This window comes from Homalodisca vitripennis, chromosome X (genome assembly GCF_021130785.1).
Source record: "Homalodisca vitripennis isolate AUS2020 chromosome X, UT_GWSS_2.1, whole genome shotgun sequence".
In the NCBI taxonomy this organism is placed as follows: domain Eukaryota; kingdom Metazoa; phylum Arthropoda; class Insecta; order Hemiptera; family Cicadellidae; genus Homalodisca; species Homalodisca vitripennis.
The window spans coordinates 11446615-11469955 of NC_060215.1; the positions used below are offsets into that span (position 1 = coordinate 11446615).

General features: G+C 33.0%; 1 protein-coding gene across 2 annotated transcripts in view; it reads right to left on the reverse strand.

Moving 5' to 3' along the window:
* LOC124368682 (single-stranded DNA-binding protein 3-like) overlaps positions 1-23341 on the reverse strand; it is an 89968-nt gene that overhangs the window by 45776 nt on the left and 20851 nt on the right. For both annotated transcript variants that reach the window (XM_046825968.1, XM_046825967.1), the window contains exons 4-10: positions 22226-22310; positions 21425-21514; positions 16719-16796; positions 14371-14419; positions 10612-10641; positions 6352-6587; positions 1511-1549 (exon numbers count right to left, since the gene is read on the reverse strand). In XM_046825968.1, the coding sequence (XP_046681924.1) occupies positions 1511-1549; positions 6352-6587; positions 10612-10641; positions 14371-14419; positions 16719-16796; positions 21425-21514; positions 22226-22310 (607 nt within the window). The remainder of the gene's footprint in view (positions 1-1510; positions 1550-6351; positions 6588-10611; positions 10642-14370; positions 14420-16718; positions 16797-21424; positions 21515-22225; positions 22311-23341) is intronic.

A 23341-nucleotide genomic window follows, 5' to 3' on the forward strand; every position in this document is an offset into this window, starting at 1 on the left:
TAGATGTCATTAATTTTTTAAATCGTCATTTTCTAATATCAAAAGGAGAACAACATTGAAGATCTACACAATAAAACAAGATTAAAAAGCTGAAGAAAATTAATGACAGTAAAATAGAATCAATGTTTGGTAATAATGTTTTGGTAAATTAATGTTACGGATAATAGTTAAAAATATTATTTCAATTCTATATTATATTAAAAGTACAGTACTTAGATTAATATTTTACAGAAAAGAACCTCTCTTGTTTTGTTCTTAAACTAAGAGAACAATTAAATATTACAAAACTTGTTACAAAACAAATATACTGTATGTCCACAAAGCCATTACACATTTTTTAATTTCTCTATCCACAAAATTATATTTACAACACAAGACTGAGGTAAGTATCAGTGTAAAAGTCAACACATTAAACAGTTTCACTTTGGCTTATCTCAACTCAACATTTCGCCGGCAGCCGGAGTCCAAGCGAAAGTTCACCTACTCCTCCGATACTTTATTAACGACTTCTAGGGTGACTGATTCAATTGATCCATCGCTCTAAGTGTTTGACGTTTTCAATCATTTCACAATGCACGTGTTTTCACATTTACCCCATACAAAAATATACGGTAAGGTGAGCAGGATACAGACCGCACTAAACATGAGAGTTGTCCTTACATTCCCAAAAAGCGTGAGAATTCTTAATTTCCCAAATTCAATTGTTATGAAAAAAATGTCCTGAAATGTGAAAGGCAACCTCATCGCTAAAAATGATGCAGTTCGTAAAATTTTGATCAAATTCATTTTCACCGGAATGTAAACACCAAAATCATACTTCCTTAATTTGTCACCAGGATTAAAAACCATACAATAGTTACATTTTGTAAATAGTGAACTTAATCTTCTACTCAAAGCTCATAATTTGCACTAAATGAACTGTTGACTGCAGAACATCTACCTCATGAATACATTTTTCTATTCACCTTATGAGCACTACTAAACAGCTGTTTCAAATGTTTTAGACGGTCTAATCACCTGTTCTAGTCCTATTTTACCTCCTTAAAACACATTCACGGAACACTTAGCAATACTGACATTGCATTGAAATCACAGAATTAAATTTTGAAAGCCAAAAACAAATTAAACTTTTCTTTACGGTGTCATCATGCTCACTGTTTTCATAAAGACGTATGCCACTTGTTATTAGATCCCAAACAGTGGGTAAACCAATCAATGAAAACAAAACTTCTTAAACCACTGTATCATTTGGTAGTTGTTTCATATCTATATGAGTAATAACTTAATAGATATTGACATTTAAAAGTGTATCATGAATTTGTGTATATTGCTACTTTAAACATGTTTTCTGTACTAGTGTAGAGGCATCTCTTATAGAAAAATTCTTTAAGTAATTTAAAAAAAGTAAAAAAATTTACTATTGAAAGGTTTAGACTTTAGTATGAGTATATCAATCGGCCTTTACTTGTATTAATTAGGTTGAATTGGTAAATTTACACTATTATCTTACCACATAATTCCCAGGTGATGAGGAAGAATAGTTCATGGGCTGAAAAAAGACATTACATTGAATGAGAAATATTAGTAAAATTAACTTGAAAGAATGTCAGAATACATGTCCACAACATTTCACATTGCATGAAAGCATATGTACTGTGTAAAACAGTTAAGATGTGTTTATTTAAAGAGGCTGAGTTATGACTAAAAGAGTACTCTGTACCACTCAACCTCAAAAGCATATGTACTGTGTAAAACAGTTAAGATGTGTTTATTTAAAGAGGCTGAGTTATGACTAAAAGAGTACTCTGTACCACCCAACCTCAAAAGCATATGTACTGTGTAAAACAGTTAAGATGTGTTTATTTAAAGAGGCTGAGTTATGACTAAAAGAGTACTCTGTACCACTCAACCTCAAAAGCATATGTACTGTGTAAAACAGTTAAGATGTGTTTATTTAAAGAGGCTGAGTTATGACTAAAAGAGTACTCTGTACCACTCAACCTCAAAAGCATATGTACTGTGTAAAACAGTTAAGATGTGTTTATTTAAAGAGGCTGAGTTATGACTAAAAGAGTACTCTGTACCACTCAACCTCAAAAGCATATGTACTGTGTAAAACAGTTAAGATGTGTTTATTTAAAGAGGCTGAGTTATGACTAAAAGAGTACTCTGTACCACCCAACCTCAAAAGCATATGTACTGTGTAAAACAGTTAAGATGTGTTTATTTAAAGAGGCTGAGTTATGACTAAAAGAGTACTCTGTACCACCCAACCTCAAAAGCATATGTACTGTGTAAAACAGTTAAGATGTGTTTATTTAAAGAGGCTGAGTTATGACTAAAAGAGTACTCTGTACCACTCAACCTCAAAAGCATATGTACTGTGTAAAACAGTTAAGATGTGTTTATTTAAAGAGGCTGAGTTATGACTAAAAGAGTACTCTGTACCACTCAACCTCAAAAGCATATGTACTGTGTAAAACAGTTAAGATGTGTTTATTTAAAGAGGCTGAGTTATGACTAAAAGAGTACTCTGTACCACTCAACCTCAAAAGCATATGTACTGTGTAAAACAGTTAAGATGTGTTTATTTAAAGAGGCTGAGTTATGACTAAAAGAGTACTCTGTACCACTCAACCTCAAAAGCATATGTACTGTGTAAAACAGTTAAGATGTGTTTATTTAAAGAGGCTGAGTTATGACTAAAAGAGTACTCTGTACCACCCAACCTCAAAAGCATATGTACTGTGTAAAACAGTTAAGATGTGTTTATTTAAAGAGGCTGAGTTATGACTAAAAGAGTACTCTGTACCACTCAACCTCAAAAGCATATGTACTGTGTAAAACAGTTAGATGTGTTTATTTAAAGAGGCTGAGTTATGACTAAAAGAGTACTCTGTACCACTCAACCTCAAAAGCATATGTACTGTGTAAAACAGTTAAGATGTGTTTATTTAAAGAGGCTGAGTTATGACTAAAAGAGTACTCTGTACCACCCAACCTCAAAAGCATATGTACTGTGTAAAACAGTTAAGATGTGTTTATTTAAAGAGGCTGAGTTATGACTAAAAGAGTACTCTGTACCACTCAACCTCAAAACAATATCAAAAGTCAAAGACATAAATGCAAGTCTAGGATTGAAGTAATCATATAATAAATTAGGACAGACTTTAATTTTCATAAGCACAAGATATACAAAATTTCATTTTTATAATATAACACATTTCATTTACTTTAACTTAGTAAATTGCCTCTTTACAGACTACCAATCGTAGAAAATTTCATCTGCATATTGTATCAAAGTACAGTATTTTTAATTGTTAACCCTTTCACTGCCAACGTCCTGTTTTAAGGACGTTGTAAAACTATACCTAAACTGCCAACGACCTTAAAACCGGACGTCGGTAATCTACGCCTAAACTGCCAGCGTCCTTTTTTCCGGACGTTCGTAAAATAATTAATTAATAATATATAAGCTCACATAATTGTCTTTTATTTGTGTTTACTGTGTTCAGAATGAAGCACAGAATACGTAACACATGTTGTAAAGTAATATTCTATTAACAGATGATTTACATCAGCTGGTATAGTTGGCATTTGTGCCGCTAGTAGCGCTGAGTGCAAACATCAGCATGGTCACCGAGTGAGCTTTGGTTATCGTGTTTGTATACATTTGAATCAGAGTAATTAATGTGGTTTATTTGTTGTTTACGAGTGTAATGTGATAATATATTAAATATGAAGAGGTCTCGATCTCCCGTAAGTGAGGGAACTATCAGAAATATTATTGAAGAAGACTATTTGAGTGACAGTTTTGTCAGTGACATTTCCAACCTCGGCCATTCTTCAGACAGCAGTTCTGATGTTGATGATACGGATGTAGACCCCGATTTCGATCCCAATGAAGCTGGAACATCATCAGGTAATCGTGGACTTGGGCTAACCCATAATTTCAGTCGGTATATTTCTGATTCCGATTCTGATGGCAGTGACAATGACGTCCCAATTAGAAATAGGCAACATATGCAATCTAGGCCTAGGCTACCCGCTCAACCTATTGGCCTAAATGAGTCAGAAATGCCCCCTAATGAAGAAATAAACACTTCTAGTGAATCAGAGGATGAAATGGGATGGATTGAGGTTACGGAAGCTAATGATCATTTGCATAGACCAGACCAAACTTTTAGTTTTCATGAACTTCCAGGCCCAAAACATTGCCCTGAAAAAGACTCACCCCCATGCTCTTATTTCAAACTGTTTTTCACGGCTTCTCTAATTGACATAATAGTTCAGTACACTAATAAGTATGCCAGAGAATTTATTGAAGCTAACCGTGACAAGCTAAAAAGGCACAGCCGAGCACAAGTCTGGAGATCAGTCACTCCGTCAGAAATATATGCCTTTATTATCGTTTTGATAAATATGGGAATTAAAAACATGCCTAGTATTGAGTCCTATTGGTGGACCTCTCAAAGTCAAATCATTCCCTGGTTCTCCCGTATGTTCACCAGAAACCGCTTTCAGGCAATTTTGCAATTTTTCCACCTTGTTGACACAAGAAACCTGCCAAAACCAAATGAAAATGGATATGATCCCTGTACTAGGTTCAAACCTTTAGTCGATCACATGAATCGTGTTTCAAAACTTCACTTCACACCTGGTCAAAATATATCAGTGGATGAGAGTATGATTGCCACAAAATCCCATTCACAACTTTTACAATACATGCCCAAGAAACACCATCGCTGGGGTGTGAAGTTGTGGATGCTGTGCGAAGCAGCATCACACTACTGTGTTAGTTTATTTGTTTACCAGAGAGCTGAAGGTGAATACAAGAGTTTGATAACCAGGAGAGGTTTGGGGTTTTCAGTTGTAGACACTCTCATGAAAAAAGCTAATCTTTATGAAAAAGGTTACCACATTTATATAGATAACTTTTTTTCGTCTACTAAACTGGCAAAATATTTATACAAGAAAGGTACATATGTAACAGGTACACTACGTCACAACCGAAAAGGCATTCCTGAACAAATGAAGACAACATTTTCAGTTGGTGAAACTAAGTACATGAGGAGAAATCCTCTGATTCTACTGGGTTACCGTGAAAAAAAGAGCCAAAAAAAGCATGTATTACTACTATCAACCAGTGGCAAAGCTGAGTCCGTAACAAAATCCAAGAGAAGAGGTAACAAAGTACATATTTCTACAAAGCCTTCCATTATAAGAGCATATAACTCATTTATGGGAGGAGTTGATGGTGCAGACCAGATGCTGTACCAGTACCAGGATGACCGAAAAAATATGAAGTTCTGGAAGAAAGTAGCCCTCAACTTGTTTGGTAGAATGATGCTCAATGCATACTTACTGTATAAAGTAAAAACGACAAAGCCTTTAAGCCATTTAGATTTTATAGCATCAGTTGTAGAGGAAATGGGCAGGGAGTGGATACAAGAGCAGGAAAGCAGACATGGACCCAGACTCAGCCCTAATCCGAGAGGTACTCCAACCAACCGAGGTGGTGGTAATGCAGATTCAAGCAAGTTTTTTGAAAAAATTGAAAACAATAAAGAAAAAAACTGCTGTGTGTGTAGTGCTGCCAGTACAAAGGCGGGTGGTAAGAGGAAAAAGTCTACGTACCAGTGTACAAAGTGCAAGAAGGGATTGCACACTAAGTGCTTCCCATTTCACTCGTGCTAAATTTGCTAACATGGATTCTTTTGTAAATATGACAAGAATGATTGTAAATAGCCTAAGAAAATATTCTAAGAACTATTTTTAAGTTGAAAAGAATAATAAAACAGTTTAGAATAGTTGAATAAGACAATAACTTGGTGAAGCAGTTGTTACAGTGTGGTTTTTCAGATTGCCTTTAAATTTTGTGAGTTTGTAATAAGTCATAAAAACACTCATAAAAACTATAATTTTAAAGATATTTACATAATTTCTTTTTTAAATTGCTTAAAATAGTATTGAGCTTCAAAATAAAACACTTTAATTTATATTGAATGAAGTTTACAAAATATAATCTCAAGTCAAACTAAAAAAAAAAATTTATATAAAAGGTAAGTACATATTTTGTTTCAAAAATATTATAAGTTCCTGAATTGTACATTTAGATATTGTATTAAATACTACATTATCTTGAGGAAAAAAACAAAGCATTATTTAGCTTTCAATGACTATAAATAGCAAAGCTATGAATTTGTATGTGAAACATTGCAAAATGTCCAAAATCGGCCTGGCAGTTTGGGTACATGCCCATGATGAACAGCCTGGCAGGTTGGGCGCATGTAGTAACAAAATTGTCTGGCAGTAAAAGGGTTAAAATTAGTAAAAGATGTATTTACTTACTGTAGATGAGTTAGGCTGCCACTGGGGTCGACCTCCTGGTCCTGTTACGGACATAGGGGGCATGCCAGGTCCCCCTGGTCCTCCAGGACCTCCGGGCCCACCGGGTCCCGGTCCCAAACTGCTGTTGGGCGGCGGTCCTCTCATGCCAGGACCATAGGAGCCCGGACCCATTGGTCCCATTCCCGGTCCTCTCGGCGGATTCATCCGGGGGTTCATGGGACTCATACCAGGAGGCCCTACAAGCATTCTCTTATCAGCAGTACCCCCAATACTCCACAAACTCTAGTTATTCCAGCAATAGACAAGTCAGAGCTATAACTCACTACAATTCCCTAAATTTTTGTTTAAGTATCTGTTTACACATAAAAGTTTTATGTATAAAAATTCCATTTTTAAAATATTGACTGCCCAAAAGTAAAAATCCAAAACAATTTAAACAAAGCTTCTCCATAGTAAATAGGTCAATTAGAACAATTTAACTTTGTCTGCATACCCAAAATCCACATCTCCAATTACTATTTTGTATGAATATTAAATTTGTACAGTTATTGCTGAAAATGATAATTATTGTCAACTCTTTGGCATATTTGGACATTGTAATTACGCAGTTATTCATTTCATAGATGTTTTGCTGTACTCAGCTTGTTCTATAATACTTGATGGAAACAAATTAGTTTCCCGAATGCTCCGTTAAAATTATTTGATATTAGCAGAGTACCATTTTGGACAATATCAATATTAGAATGAATACCGAATATTGATAAACTGTAATTCCACACAACAATATTGTGCTGGATCAGCAGTTTTGAACTGAAAGTTAGTTGATTGCAAATCAGCTGACCATATTTGATATTAACAGAGTACCATTTTGGACAATATCAATATTAGAATGAATACCAAATATTGATAAACTGTAATTCCACACAACAATATTGTGCTGGATCAGCAGTTTTGAACTGAAAGTTAGTTGATTGCAAATCAGCTGACCATATTTGATATTAGCAGAGTACCATTTTGGACAATATCAATATTAGAATGAATACCGAATATTGATAAACTGTAATTCCACACAACAATATTGTGCTGGATCAGCAGTTTTGAACTGAAAGTTAGTTGATTGCAAATCAGCTGACCATATTTGATATTAGCAGAGTACCATTTTGGACAATATCAATATTAGAATGAATACCGAATATTGATAAACTGTAATTCCACACAACAATATTGTGCTGGATCAGCAGTTTTGAACTGAAAGTTAGTTGATTGCAAATCAGCTGACCATATTTGATATTAGCAGAGTACCATTTTGGACAATATCAATATTAGAATGAATACCGAATATTGATAAACTGTAATTCCACACAACAATATTGTGCTGGATCAGCAGTTTTGAACTGAAAGTTAGTTGATTGCAAATCAGCTGACCATATTTGATATTAGCAGAGTACCATTTTGGACAATATCAATATTAGAATGAATACCGAATATTGATAAACTGTAATTCCACACAACAATATTGTGCTGGATCAGCAGTTTTGAACTGAAAGTTAGTTGATTGCAATCAGCTGACCATATTTGATATTAGCAGAGTACCATTTTGGACAATATCAATATTAGAATGAATACCGAATATTGATAAACTGTAATTCCACACAACAATATTGTGCTGGATCAGCAGTTTTGAACTGAAAGTTAGTTGATTGCAAATCAGCTGACCATATTTGATATTAGCAGAGTACCATTTTGGACAATATCAATATTAGAATGAATACCGAATATTGATAAACTGTAATTCCACACAACAATATTGTGCTGGATCAGCAGTTTTGAACTGAAAGTTAGTTGATTGCAAATCAGCTGACCATATTTGATATTAGCAGAGTACCATTTTGGACAATATCAATATTAGAATGAATACCGAATATTGATAAACTGTAATTCCACACAACAATATTTCCACACAACAATATTGTGCTGGATCAGCAGTTTTGAACTGAAAGTTAGTTGATTGCAAATCAGCTGACCATATTTGATATTAGCAGAGTACCATTTTGGACAATATCAATATTAGAATGAATACCAAATATTGATAAACTGTAATTCCACACAACAATATTGTGCTGGATCAGCAGTTTTGAACTGAAAGTTAGTTGATTGCAAATCAGCTGACCATATTTGAGTTGTACTAACCACACATACAATTTTATTGTATTCTATTGTACTGTAATTTGAATTTTGTTAGTTTCAGAAACCTATTACAGTTGTTTTAGTTAAAACAATGATCAGGCTGTTATTATCTGAGAATATAATATTTTATTAAGAGAGTCAAGCTAATAAATGTATGTTGTGTAATCCTATGTTCATCAGAACTATGATGACCACATTCTACATTATAAATTTAAGTCTGAAACATAAACTGTACTAAAGAATAAAATACCTTGTTATTAAGTCACAAAATGTTAGTAACCCATTTTAGTAAAACTTACTACAATAATACACTCAGGTAGGAGCTGATTAACTGTAAAAAGTAATATTAAAAGGTTAAGAACTCAATTACGTTTGTAAAATATCAACTGCTTTAATGAAATAGATTATGAACTACGGACTGGTAGGATTTTCTCAACATTTATTCTTAGTGGAATATTTAACACATAAAATAACTAATATATACAGCATTATTATAATCAGCGGTGTTGCAATTCAATTAATTAATTTGTTATGACAGTTAAGCTCCTTAGAGGCTGTTAACCATGTATAATCTATTAAAAGATAATATTTGCCAACTACAAGCTTGATAGTAACAGTTAAATAACAAATAAATTAAACCAATTGTGCAGTGTTCTTAAACACTAATTGAATTATAGCAAAATAAGCTGTGATTTTGCAGAGGAAGTGCAAAGCCATTGGGAAACAAGACAAATGAAAAATGCACATGAAACACAAAAACAAAGCCAAAATTCTGGACAGGATGAGGACCAACTTGTTACCAAAATATATCCTAGTGTTATATTTCACTGTAATATTGTACACTATTATAAGATTATCAAGAAAGGAAAGAACCGTTCCGTGACGTGGTACACCACCATTGCTTCGCAGCTAATGACATCAACAACCCAATTCCAATATGATACTAAAAGCCACACAAATGAGTGTCGTGTTGTATTCTAATACTGAATTAATTAAAAAATAAAAAGTGTATTGTTAAATATAGTTTTGCACATATAATGTGTATGAAAATTAAGCCATAAAAACTAGACCAAATAAATCAGCTCACATAGATCGTCTGACAATTCTGCCAGAGAGAACTAAGATTTTCAATCGTGTATGGCATTAAAAGTCGTCCACTACGTATCTTTAGTGATTCAGTTGTGGACTTCAACCTTCAATCTTAAGGAGTTCAACTTAAGGAGTTTCTCATACTTCGGCCTTACGTTGTACAACGACCTCCCCCTTAGCCTAAAAGAATGCAGTTGTTCCTCATTTAAAAGGAAACTTAAAGACTTTTTGATTGTTGACAATTAACTTAGTTAAGCTATTAGTATGTAAGAATAAGAAATGTTAAAGTTTTTACCACTGCATTATTTTTAATTAGCCACTAGATTTTATTGTACCTGTTTAAATTAAGTTTAGTTTGGTTTTTGTTATCTAGTTTTTAAGGCATTCAGTGACTTGAGTTATTCTGAAAAACAGTAACTGTCCTGAGAAACGCCTGTAAATAAAGGCATTTTTATTTATTTAATCTGGGACGTGAGGGCAGAATATATGTAAGTATTCTACTCACACTTCAGTGTTACGGTTAAAATGTGTGACAATGGATGATCCGGCCAAATGTCCAGTGAATTGTGTGATTCCTACAGTGATGTTTGTGATAATACGATGTACAAATCTTCATTCAATTTGAGGCAGTCTAACAAAAGTTTTAGGTAAAATATTCCTGAGCCAATATTTTGAAATGAATAAAAATTCAAGAAAATAAAAAGTTTTACACTTACATTGGGAGTTTTACACTTTTATTGGAAACATTTATTTGATTCCAGAACATAAAAAACTAAGTAATTATAGTTTTCTTTAACTATTTATAGTTGTCACTTTTCTCAACTATTCAAGAGGATCCAAAATACAAAGTGAACAGGGAAATAGAACACACGGCCGTACATTTGGTCAGCAACATTGGTCACGATACTGTTAATGGACAAGCATGCAAGGGGTGGGTGGGGTAAGCCAAGCTGACATTGATAGTGGTACATGACTCGGGCCTACCTTGCCAACCCACATACTCGCCGCCTTCACCTAGACGATAGACAGACAAGAGTCAGCAAGTACACAGTACACTAGCTCATCTTAAATACACTGACACTTCCGTGTTCTAAAAATATTTTACTAAGATTAACCATTAGAAGACAAGAGTAAAGGTAAAGTTATATTATATCATTTTACAGCTTAAAGAACAACAACTTTTTTCTGGTATTAGCACCTTTTCACGATATATAATATGGAAATCATTGCCCTGTATATCTTGTTACTTATTTCACAAAAAAACATAAAATTTTGCTTAACCACAATTTCTTTTTCGTATTAAAGTTATTTAAAAACAATTGGTTTTCCTCTATTCCTATGTAAAATGTAAAGATTTCAAAATCTATTTCAAAAGTGAAAAAATGTTAATAAATTAATGGTAAATACTAACTTTTGCTAAAACAAAACACAATGTTTAAAACAATAAAAATGTTTATTAATAAAGCTTCAATGGAGTAGAAAAATCAAATTTCTATTTTTTCACTAATATTTGCTATTTACACTAAACATATTGTAACACTAACTTAATTATCTTTGTGAATTACATTAATTCATAAAGTTGTATTAGTTGCTGATACTTGTTTACCACATAAGACATCCCAAGTGCAAATAAAGTCACTTGATATCAGGGTATATCATGAATATAAATTTAAATTTTTTTAAAATATCACAATTAGATTTTTTTAAATCTAGGCATGAATTTTATTTTGAATAATTGTATTTTACAGTTGTATAATATTGCTGAAACATGCCACATAAAGAATAAGCAGGTAAACAATTTAAACTAATAATCATATTTCAATTCATTGTTTACTATGTTCTCTGTTCATCCACTAATACTTGTTACTATTTGCTACTCTTAAGTAGGAATATCAGCAATGACCATCTTAAAGTACTACATAAAAACTTAAATAGTTTGTAAGTTATCGTCAGTTGTTAAAGGTTCTACCATGTTAGCGGTAGAAGATTCTTTGAGTTAAAAATATCAGAATTTTTAATGTGCTTACAATGTTTTACTTTAAACCTTTACTGAGTGAAATCGAGTCATCTCAAAACAAAGCATACTCTAAGAGGTTTGCCACAATCAGTGTATTAATAGATCGATCTTGATAGATTAATTTCCACCGGTAGTCAGTGATGTGAAGCACTGAAGCCTTTTTATCGGGGAACAGTTGGGGCTAATTTAAGACTGCTTTAAAAAATACATTTTAAACATCTTTTTTTATGTGAAATGATTGCAGCAAAAGCAAATGGTGCATTTCATAACAAGCAGAAAATAAGTAATCAATCAGCTGTGGTTCCTGTTTCGAGTTTTTTCAAGAAACCTGTGGCATTGGTTACAGGAAATGACACTTAATTAGTTTTGATACTTTTTTCTAATGCATAATATTAAGACCATAAAAAAATTCTGTATACATCAAAAATAAGAACTGACAAAAAGTTACAGAATCAAATTTTCCAAAAACCCTAACCTTTATTTTAATAAAAAACTTTAAACAGACAATAATTTTACATTATTAATCTTTTCTATGTATATAGAAAAATATGACACAAATAAGAAACATTACTCTAACCATAATATTAATACAATATCATGTAACCTGTATTAAACAAACACTATGGTATATTTATACATGATTCCAAAAAATACACAAATATCTGTGAAACGTTTTTTTATTATGTGCATACTAAATCTCTACATAGACTAGTAAAGCAAATTGTAAATTAGATAAACTACAATCTTAAAGTGAGTTTAGTTTAATCTCAAACATTTCAATCCAAAATACAAAAACATTACTCTTTGAGAAATTACTTATACAAGAATAGTCTGTTTAGTAAACCCAATAGCCCGTGCTAAAAATCTGCTTAGTGGTCTCATATTAGTTATCATAAACCAAAACCAAGTTTGTAAAAATAAATGTACTAAAAGCTAATGTGCCAACTGGAAATGATTATATAAAATAATTTCAAATAAGATTCAACAGAGTTAAAAAATTTTTTGTTTAGGTTGTCAGGGCAAACATGCATGTTACTAGTTGTAGGAATTTGCAATGTTTCAACTAATTAAAAGTATTTATGGCTAATGTTACTGTGATTAAGTAAATATGTAAAATATGCATTAGTATTATTAAAAGTTAAATGAACCTGAATCTTTTCATCTATCCAGAATCTGCTTTAATTAAAAATATAGCAAATTAAAATTTTGTTTCAGTAATTTTGATTACTCACAAAGATTTTACTTCAATAAAGTTGAATTTATTATATTATACATTTATACGAGGACACTCAAGAAAGTAAACACAGTTCCACTCATGCGCACTAGTCTTCCTTATTTCCTGGTTCTAAACTGACATCTTTTTGGTTGCTCTACGTTGTGTTTTCAGTTTACTGTGCAAATTTAAAATATTTAAGCTAGTTACGAAACCAACAAACTGTGAGATTCATTCTATAATTCAATTTTTAAATGCAAGGAATATGAACCCAACTGATATTTATCACCAAGTTGAAGATGTTTATGAATGGTGGAATGGTGAGAAAATGAGTTAGAATGTTTAATGAGGTGGAACAAATGTCCATAATGAGGCTCGGAGTGGTCGGTTCTCTGTTGTCAAATGATCTTGTAAGGAAAGTTGATGAAAAAATCAATAAGAACTGAAGTTTCAGACCGATTTCCGCAAGTTTCATGAATAATTTTGTATGGAATTGTTACAGGCCAGTTAGATTACCACAAGCATGTTCTCAATGGGTTCAAAAATGTTCATTGATGGTCACATCAATCATCTACACATTTAACCACTGGTAAAAAATATGCAGTCTTATTAAGTATTAGAAAATAATATTAATCAAAAATGAACTAATAAAAGTTTGTGCTTCGGAAAAGCTCCTTATGTTATATTCTTCATGATAAACTGACAGAAAACATTTTTCTAGAACAGATTGTGCTTTTACTTAGAGGGAAATATTGTAATTTAACAAAAAAAATGCTAGAAATCCAATATACAAAAACAAAGTTTAATAGTTGAAAAAGTAACAATAGTAGGTGAAGTGGGACAACTGAGAACAATCAGATACAATACATTATAAAAGAATGGCTTTCACTTTCATTTTGAAGTATCAAATAGAGCAGATTAATTTTACATAATCAGGAATTCTTTTTGCCCTCACTTGATTTTGATCCAAATTCCAAGTGTCAATAAAAGGGCCAAACTGGCCTACAAAACAAAAATTCAATCTTTATTTTTAATTTACTATTTAACAGTAAAATCTTGAGAGTATTACAAAATTATTTTTATGAATGTTAGAAATATTAATGGACAGATGAAATAGTAGACATAGTAATTCAATTTAAATGAGTAATGATTTCTTTTTAATATTTAACTGAATTATGGATTATTTTAAACAATACTCTGCAGTCCGGTTAGAATCAATAACCTAACAGGTAGCATTACTCTATTCACTAGGTAAATAAATGATCTTTTATCAAGATGAGTTTATTGTTCTTGTTATATTAACAGGCGAGTCAAACTAATTACATGTATCAGGCAAACAGAAGTATTAGATCTCTCTTTGATACACACATCATGATGTGCAGGCGATTTTTAGTAAAATTAAGTACCTATCACGTAACATTGGTCACAAGTAAATCACAGAAATACTAATTGGAACTTTTTTACTTGAGAACGAATGAATACTAAAGATTTTAAGTAAATGAAAGCTACTGACCTGGTCGTGTAGGGTCCATACTGTTGGGCATCATGGGCTGGCCAGGTGGCTGTACAAACACTCATATCATTTTACACCAGTTGTAACACTTGTTACAAAACTAAACTCAATAATTGCACTTTTACTGACTAAACTTAAATTATAAAACTACTATAGTTATTAAATAGAGCTAATAATTTCATAGTGTGTACAAATGGCTTCAAAGAGTATCGGGGATAGGATTAGCAGCAAAGGGTACACTGGCTTAATAGGCATTTGTTACACTAATAGAACTAATGTCAATAAATACATTCCATTCAATCATAACCCAAATCAAATAGGCTATTAACAACGATGCCAAAAAACAACATTATACCTAGATTATTAAATTAGTTTCAACATTTTAATGAAATATTGTGTATTTTAGCGTTCAGCATTGGCATGGCAACCAAAGGATTTAATTCGGAATAACAATTACAGTTTTGTTCATTTTTGCCAGTGCTTTTTACAATAGAATTTTCAGGCTTGAGTTGGTCAAACTATATAAATTCACTTAAACTTATATAATTCAAGTGAAGTGTAATATAGAAAAGCTTCAATGAAAATGTAAACTTTTTAAATGCCCCTATTAATAAATAAATCTTTTAAACAGAGATTTAAAAAAACAGGTCACCCCCAGCTGCAGAATTGTTTAATTTATTTCAGGCTAAACTGACAGTACTTAACAAACAATACATTATTTGATTTATATGTAATACCCTTTGATGTAGTGGATACAGACCAAAAGTGAATAAAATTTATTGCAAGCTAACTACGAGGGTCGTCCACAAAGTAACCTCCGTTTTGAAATAAAAAATAAACTAGTTGAGATACAAAAATTGTATTATATAAATGTTAAAACTGCAGCTTTTCTCTACTTTTCTACATATTCACCATACAAATTCAAGCACTTATCATATCTTTTAACAGTTTTTTAAATTCCGTCTTTAAAAAAATCTGCTGCCTGAGAACGTAGCCAACATGTTACAGCGTTTTGAAGCTCTTCATCACTCGCAAACCTCTGAGATGCAAGCCACCGCTTCATGTACGGGAAAAGATGGAAATCACTGGGAGCCAAATCCGGGCTGTAGAGGGGGTGGTCAAAAACGTCCCATTTGAACTTTTTCAAAAGTTCTGTCGTTCTTTGAGCTGTATGAGGGCGGGCGTTGTCATGGACAAACACAACACCAGATGTCAGAAGACCACGACGCTTGTTTTGAATCGCTCGTCGTAGCCGTTTTAAGGTTTCACAGTAAGCTGCAGCTGTAATGGTCGTACCACGCTCCATAAATCAACGAGCAAGATGCCCTTAGCATCCCAAAAAACTGTAGCCATCAATTTTCTCGCTGAAAAAGATTGGCGAGCTTTCTTCGGCTTGCTTGGCGAAGCATTATGACCCCATTGCATTGACGGACTACACCTTCGCTCATAATGTTTGGGCCATACACCGCACTCAATTCATGATGAATTTCAGCTGCTGTGTAACTTTTCGACCACAGAAATCTTATTACACCACGCACTTCACACGTGGCGGGATTTTCTATCACGGCGCTCATGTTTTTACGTTGTACCAAAAGAACGCGCGATCGCGCGATCGCACGATGCTCTCCCTTGCACAGCTAGAAGCGTACTGAACGGCTGCGCACACCGATGTGAGAATGGCGGCGCTACCCCCACTACTTATCGTGCCACGCCCAAACGGCGGTTACTTTATGGACGACCCTCGTATTAAAATCAAAACTAATATAATAAATATTGTTTACCTAATGCTTATTTCAATATGATTTTGTAAGCCATAATCGCAATATTTTTGTTTGTTCTCTTAGGACAAGAAGCTGAAAAAATTGCACTTAGTCCTAAAAGGACCTTTGCATTGCTTCCGGAGTGACAGGATATTCTGGATATTTAAGGTTGGGGGTAGGAGTCACCTCCTGTGGAGGGATCCATGAGGAGGGATTTTGGGCATTAACCTCAGCCATGTCTCCTTGGAAGAGAGGGAGGCAGGAGTGACATGCTCTTACATCCCATAGGGTTTCCCAAATTTAAGTGACACTCAGTTTTTCCTGTACCAGTATAGGTTCAACTCAGTCAACCAATCAGAAGTGAACTCTCCAGAGGTCTGCAATTGTTTAGTTATCTAATGAAATATATAAAACCTTACTAAACTAATAACACTCCCCTTGATAACCAACACTCTAAAACACACAAAATATACACCATAAACAAGCATGCAACCTCAAAATTCAACAAAAGATTATTTCACAGAAGACCCGCCTAGTAATACAAGGAACATTTTTATGTTAACATAAAAAAATTGAAAGTTCACTTACACCATTAAACTCGTTGCCCAGTTGTGGCATCCGTACTCCAGGCCGAGGCCCAGCTGGATATCTGGGACCCATAAAAGGCTGGAACAATAATCATAACACTCAGAACTAGTGATGTAAACTGGGGATATTGGAGCTGGGAGGGAACACATATACTGGAAATATTTCAGGTTATTTTTCTATAACAATGTCACAATGTGTGAAAATAATTTATATTTTGAAATTTGTATGTGTCACTGGATTTATCCAAACGTACTAATTTTCACAAAAACTTATTAATTTAAAGTTACTTTTAAAATAGCAGAACTCTGTAACAGTTTCATGAACTGACAAAGTTTTTCACGAGAATCAAAACATCTGTTTCAAAATTTAATAGAAAATATTATTTGTTACTTAACGTGAAAGTCATATGTATTCTTGAATGAAAGTTAAAATGATGAAGAATTTATAGTGTTAACATATCATTTTGCTGTTGTTTTTCTTTTAAATATATTCAATTACTGAATTAAATATTCTAAATTTAAAATTAATTATAACTAAAAAAAGATTTTCTAGAAAAAATAATACATTTACAATTAAGTAATATACATAATTTATATCTTAATACTAAATTAAAACTTCTTTCATCATATGAACTTGGTTTTGGGTTTTCTCATTTTCTTATAATACCAGTGAAAAATGCTGCCAAAATATTTACAAACATTGAACAAATTCTGTATGGCACATCCAAGATTTGTTGTAAAAACTCTGATATACTGTTTTCTAGAATCCCAACAACTTTTGTCAGGATGCCAGTTTGGTTTCCGCAAAGGAATGTCTACCACAGATGCCCTAGAGCATTTGGTCTCTGGAATTCTCTCTGCTTTTGAAGGCGGAAGTCATGCCCAGATTACTGCTTGTGATCTGAGCAGGGCTTTCGATTGTATAGATCACGATATACTTTTGGGTAAGTTGGGGTACTATGGTATCTGTGGTGTCCACCTAATTTTTTTCAAATCTTACCTGAAAGGCAGAACTCAGTTTGTTGATGCAGGTGGTAAGAAATCAAATTGTTCCGAGGTCATTTTTGGGGTGCCTCAAGGTCTGTGCTGGGGCCTCTCCTCTTTATAGTTGTTATTAATGACTTGGAAACTAATATCATTGCCTCATCAACATGTTTGCAGATGACACTACTTTTTTAAGTGTGCATTCAGATAAAAGCCTCTTAAAATTACATTTTGACGACACTCTTGAAAGGGCCTGCTCCTGGTTTAGTGCAAACAGCCTTCTTTTAAATAACGATAAAACCCAGAACCTACTTGGTAGCCTTAAAACACTAATCATAGTTTAATAGAAAATACTAACGTAAAAACCCTCGGTATAATATTTGATAATTCATTGTCTTGGGTATCACATGTAGAATCTGTTTGTATTAGATTATCCAGAGTTATATTATTGTTAAGATCCCTAATGAGCAATGTTCCAGAGAATTATGTAAGAACAGCTTACTTTGGATTCTTTCAGTCTGTGATAAACTATGGCCTAATTCTATGGGGAAATAGCTGTCATGTTAATAGGATATTAGTGTTGCAGAAAAAAGCTTTAAGAATAATGAATAAGGCAACTTTCAAAGAACATTGTAAACCATTATTTATTAAATGTAAGATTTTGACTGTGATAAACTTGTATATTTATGTATGTTTATTGAATATGAAGAAAAATTTTAATTTAGGTTTAGTTGTACATAGATCTGATGTACAAAATCACAATACCAGAAATCTGTTTTGTATCTCATCAATCTATATGTTGATGGCCATTGACGTTGTCTATTGCATGTACTGTATGTGTTTTGCTTACAGACAATAAAGGTAAAGGTAAAGGTAAAGGTTTATTTGACACATTACTTAAACTGTAGTTTAGATGATGGTATTTCGACATATTGGTATCCATATTTATGTAGATACCTCAAAACAAATAAGGGATCACTTTTTAAATAGTTTGTACTTAGTTTATTGTTGATATCTAACATTTATTTTTTTATATTTAAAGCCTTATACAAGCACAGAATACTTTCTTTTTTCATTTTGAAATTCTTATTTAGGATTGGGCAGTTAACGAACCTCCAAAACATAAAAATAAAAATAACACTTTTAATAAATCTTTGAAATTCCACACTCAATGTCTCTTGTTACCTCCTCTGGCTGATATAGATAACATGCTGGTTCTAATGAGTCATCTGAGGCTGTGTCGAGGCAACCACAATCATTCTTCTCGTAACACCATTTCCAGATCATTTAAAGGACCTTTGAAGTTCTCTAGCAATTCAAAAGTAATTACTAAGTGGATTAATTCATACAAATCTATCTTTTATTTGTGCAGTGGACCTCAAACGACCTTATCCTGGTACCGGTTCCACAATCTTGAAACCACTGAATGATCCACACCTAACCGTCTACCCACATCGAGTTGGGAAACACCTCTCAAAAAACTGATCAACTAACTTCTGAATCGTACAAAAACCATCTAAAACCCACCATTACAATGAAAACCAAACAGAGCAACCATAAAATATCAACTGATATAAGCTCAGCTAGTTACAGAACTAACCTCATATTTTTCTTATCTCGGTCTTCTTTTGATAAGCAAATCAGCAGCATTTATCTTTAACAGTCCAATTTCAAAATAAAACAAAATGACTTGTCTTCCTTATCAAGATACTGCCTTTCTCTGTGGGTAAAGTATAACTCTCTTATGTTATTTATATTTACCCTACACCAACCAATAGAAGTGATCTCTTAATTGTTTTAAGGTGTGTATTTGTACATTATTTTAATAAATTCCACCTGCAAATAAAGTGAAGTTACATCAGGAATTTTTGACCTTGCCATTTAAAGAGTTAAATCAATAACATTGCATAATTTACCAGAATTCACATAGTTTTTATTTCCAACAAGTGATAAAATATTAAAGTTTTGGATTTTCTTGATATTTTACATTTATATCCTTTTTTAACACCAGAGTTTTCTAAAAATAGATCAATAACATTTGTAACAGACCCATCATTAAGTTCCCAGTGATTTGTATTAAGTTCCCATCAAATAGGAAGTTTTTAAAATAATTGAAAATTTGTACTTTCAGATGCTTTTAGAATAACCACCTTTAATTAAATCGATTAAATATGCCTTCATCAGAAAAAGTATGCCTTTTTAATTTGAACGTCTTTGAAATAATTAAAAGAAAATATAATATCCGCATAATACTTTTTTACCTCCAAAAATGTAAAATAATACTAATTAATATTTCAAAATCTTCCTCAGTTTTAGTGACCTATAATTTTTTTTTATTATATGAATGTACTTTAAAAAATCATAGGCTACATCAAAATAAAAGTAAAACTCCTCAATATTAAACGATAGTCAAAGTGGATTTGTTTAAAACTCACAAAAAATTAACAAATACATTTTTTTACTTTTAGACCAATAGAGGAAAGAAGGGGGAATAAGCTTTGAATTAGTGAATGCAATTTTTAAAAGTATTTTTAGACAGTGAAATGATTGAGAAGGAAACAGGATTTTTCTGGACATTTGCCGTAGTTCAGTGATATAGGGAATCAGTAATACTAAATTTCGAGATCTGTAATCTCATCTCTTCTTCAGGTGGTTAACATCTAACACGTAACTACAATCTAGGTTTAAAAAAACAAATCAATCTATGCTTAAATCACAATGCTCAGGTATGATTTGTATTGAAAAGCAACCTTTTTATATACCATTGTCATAGAAGTTTATGATCTGATTTAACAGCTACTAACTACATCATGCTATTAATAGTTTCAACGCTTTTGTCATTGCAGTGCTGACCTTTAAGATGCTTCTTCAGTTGCAAAAACACAACAGTAGTTACTAGGTGCTAAATTGAAGCTGTAATAGAATGATCAAATTTTTGCAAAGCCAAATGTCATAATGGAAAACATGACAATTCGCTTTGCCGCGTGTGAACACCCACCGTCATGCAGCAAAATGATCTATTTTTTGAATAGTTTAAATGTTCAATACAAATTTTATAAAACTTGAGAAAACTCCTGTAATAATGATAAAATCATAAAATGTCCGTTTATTTTCACTTTTTGCACTAAATTAGAAGTAACCACTGAGGATCATCCACTCCATTTTTCATGTACATTCTTTCAGTTCTTGCTCATACGTATGACATTCAATTGCTCATACGTATGACATTCAATTACTTTAAAGTTTTGTCCGTACACTCCACAGTTCTGACAGTGAATTTCAACTGTTTACACGTCTTTAGCACTATGAAAATAATAACGGCACGTATTTCTTAGTCAGGTGGTTTCCCAATCAACCGAGGAATTACAAATACGCATAAACAGATGCAAACACAACTGATTTTTGCTGTAATTACATCTGTAGCCTGCAAACAGATGAATGTAGGCATTGAGGTTGTGCAGGACACCGACCACAGCGCTGGAAAGATTGCCAAAGGTCAATAAGTCGTTTGTACTAGATTTCAAATGCACAGTTTCATGAAAGAGTCTGCCTGTACAATATTTTAGGTATAAGCTACTTTCAAGAAACTTTAAAACAGAGTACCTGTTAGTTCCTAAGGAATTTAGCACGTAGATTAACATGTACGATTTTTTAAGTTACTCCCAATAAATATTAAGATTTTACAGCCAAGCCATTATTTTTAAAAACTAACATCGTACTTACAGGAAAGAAACCAGGGGGCATGCCAGGGCCTCCCGGTATCCCGTCATTGGGAGGCATCTGGCCAAGGGGGCTGGGTGCTGGTCCGGCATTCTGTAACATCAATTCACTTATAAACAACTGTCAGTTGACCTATACGAGTATGTTATGTGGCAGATCTTCATCTAACATTGGTGTGATCTCCAGTCTGTATATGTCCATATAAAAGATTGTATAAGCAATCTAAATAATTGGTTTAATATCAATGGACTAAAAATGAACAACAAAAACCCTAGATATTAACATTCAAATCTACTCAAAAGAACTGGAATTGTAGAGATTTATCTATCACTAATCGAGTAAAATGTCTATGTGTTTTTATAGGTTCCACATTAACCTTTATTTATCACATTGAATACATTGCAAAATAGACAAAATTCAGTTTGCTTTGCAATTAAAGTATTGTCAGACTGCATAGATTTTAACACACTAAAACTGTTTACTTTGCTAATTTTTATAGTATTGTGGTGTATGGGCTGGCAGTCAGAGGTGGTATACATTCAGAAAACTTTGACATAATATTTAGAACCAAAAAACCGCAATCAGAACTATTAATAAAAATGTTTATTTGAAAACTGCAAACCTTACTCTACTCTATGCTCAACCAAGCAAATATATTCTTAAGATCTGTAAATTTTATTTTTACAGTACAGCATATGGTAAATGGAAATAAAAATACATTTACACTTGGTAGAAACATAAAATAAAATTAAAACTGTAACTTTTCACCTGGAAAAGAACAAAATGAAGTGAAGTTCAACTCACATAATCATGGAATGCCCTTGCTTCGCTAGAGTGTTCGCAGGTGTCTCTTCTCTCTGGAGCAGCACAATAGAGATCCCAGAAAACACTGGAAAACGCAAAGAAATTCATCTGCATGGACTCACATGTCACACATCATGTCCAATCAAAGATTGAAAGGAGAGAACTTGGTACTGCCACATATTTTCAAAATTACTAATTGATAAATATCTAATATCCACCAGTCAATATTAAATATGGTCAATATCCACCATCCTACAGAGTAAACAGTTAATCCAATGCTTAACATGGGGGGAGTTAATTAATCTTTTAATTCCTCTGACGGTTTACCATAAACTGGCCAGAATTCTACAATATTAACCCTGGAACTGGCAATCACTTTTTCCTCATATTGCAGGCCATTTTTGGGTGTTTTGTACCAATCCTTTAACCGTTTCCACTCGGTGCGGTAATGTTAGAATGTCCACAGAGATCGGATGGGCAGCAGTGTTGGCCACCACCATTTCCTCTAGCGCGTGCATTATTTTTAGAGTTGCCGTCCTCAGTGATCAGATGGTCAGCTGTGCTGTCCGTTGAATAATCCTACTAGCGCTCGGATGGACAGCAGCGTTGACCACAAGTTATAAACTCTTTTTTTTATTCTGACGTATTTTTTATAATACAACGCATTAAGATCAATTAGCTGTTTCATTACAAAGCTTGGAAATTGATCATCTGGTCAATATTGCATTCTAGGCTTTCTTTTTAGTGCGCTTTTAACCACATTGTCACTAGTGAGTTAACGCATTATTAGAACGGATTGTTTATTATTCTTAGTATTGTGCAATTTTATTAAATATTAGTGTAAATGAAGTATTGTAGATATCAGTGTATATATAACTGTAAATAAAAGTGTAAATATATCAGTATTAATACCTGGTTTTATTGGTATTGTTATTAATTACTGGTATTAGAGCTTGTTGGCGATGTAAGGAACACAAATAAAAAAGGAAGACCATCCCAATTGCAAGACATTTCCCAACTAAATGGGAAACTTCATCTACCATATCCTCTTGAAGGTAGAAAAGTGAAGGATTGCGTCGTGTGTAGCAGCAGAGCACAAGGCGGCACTAGGAAAAG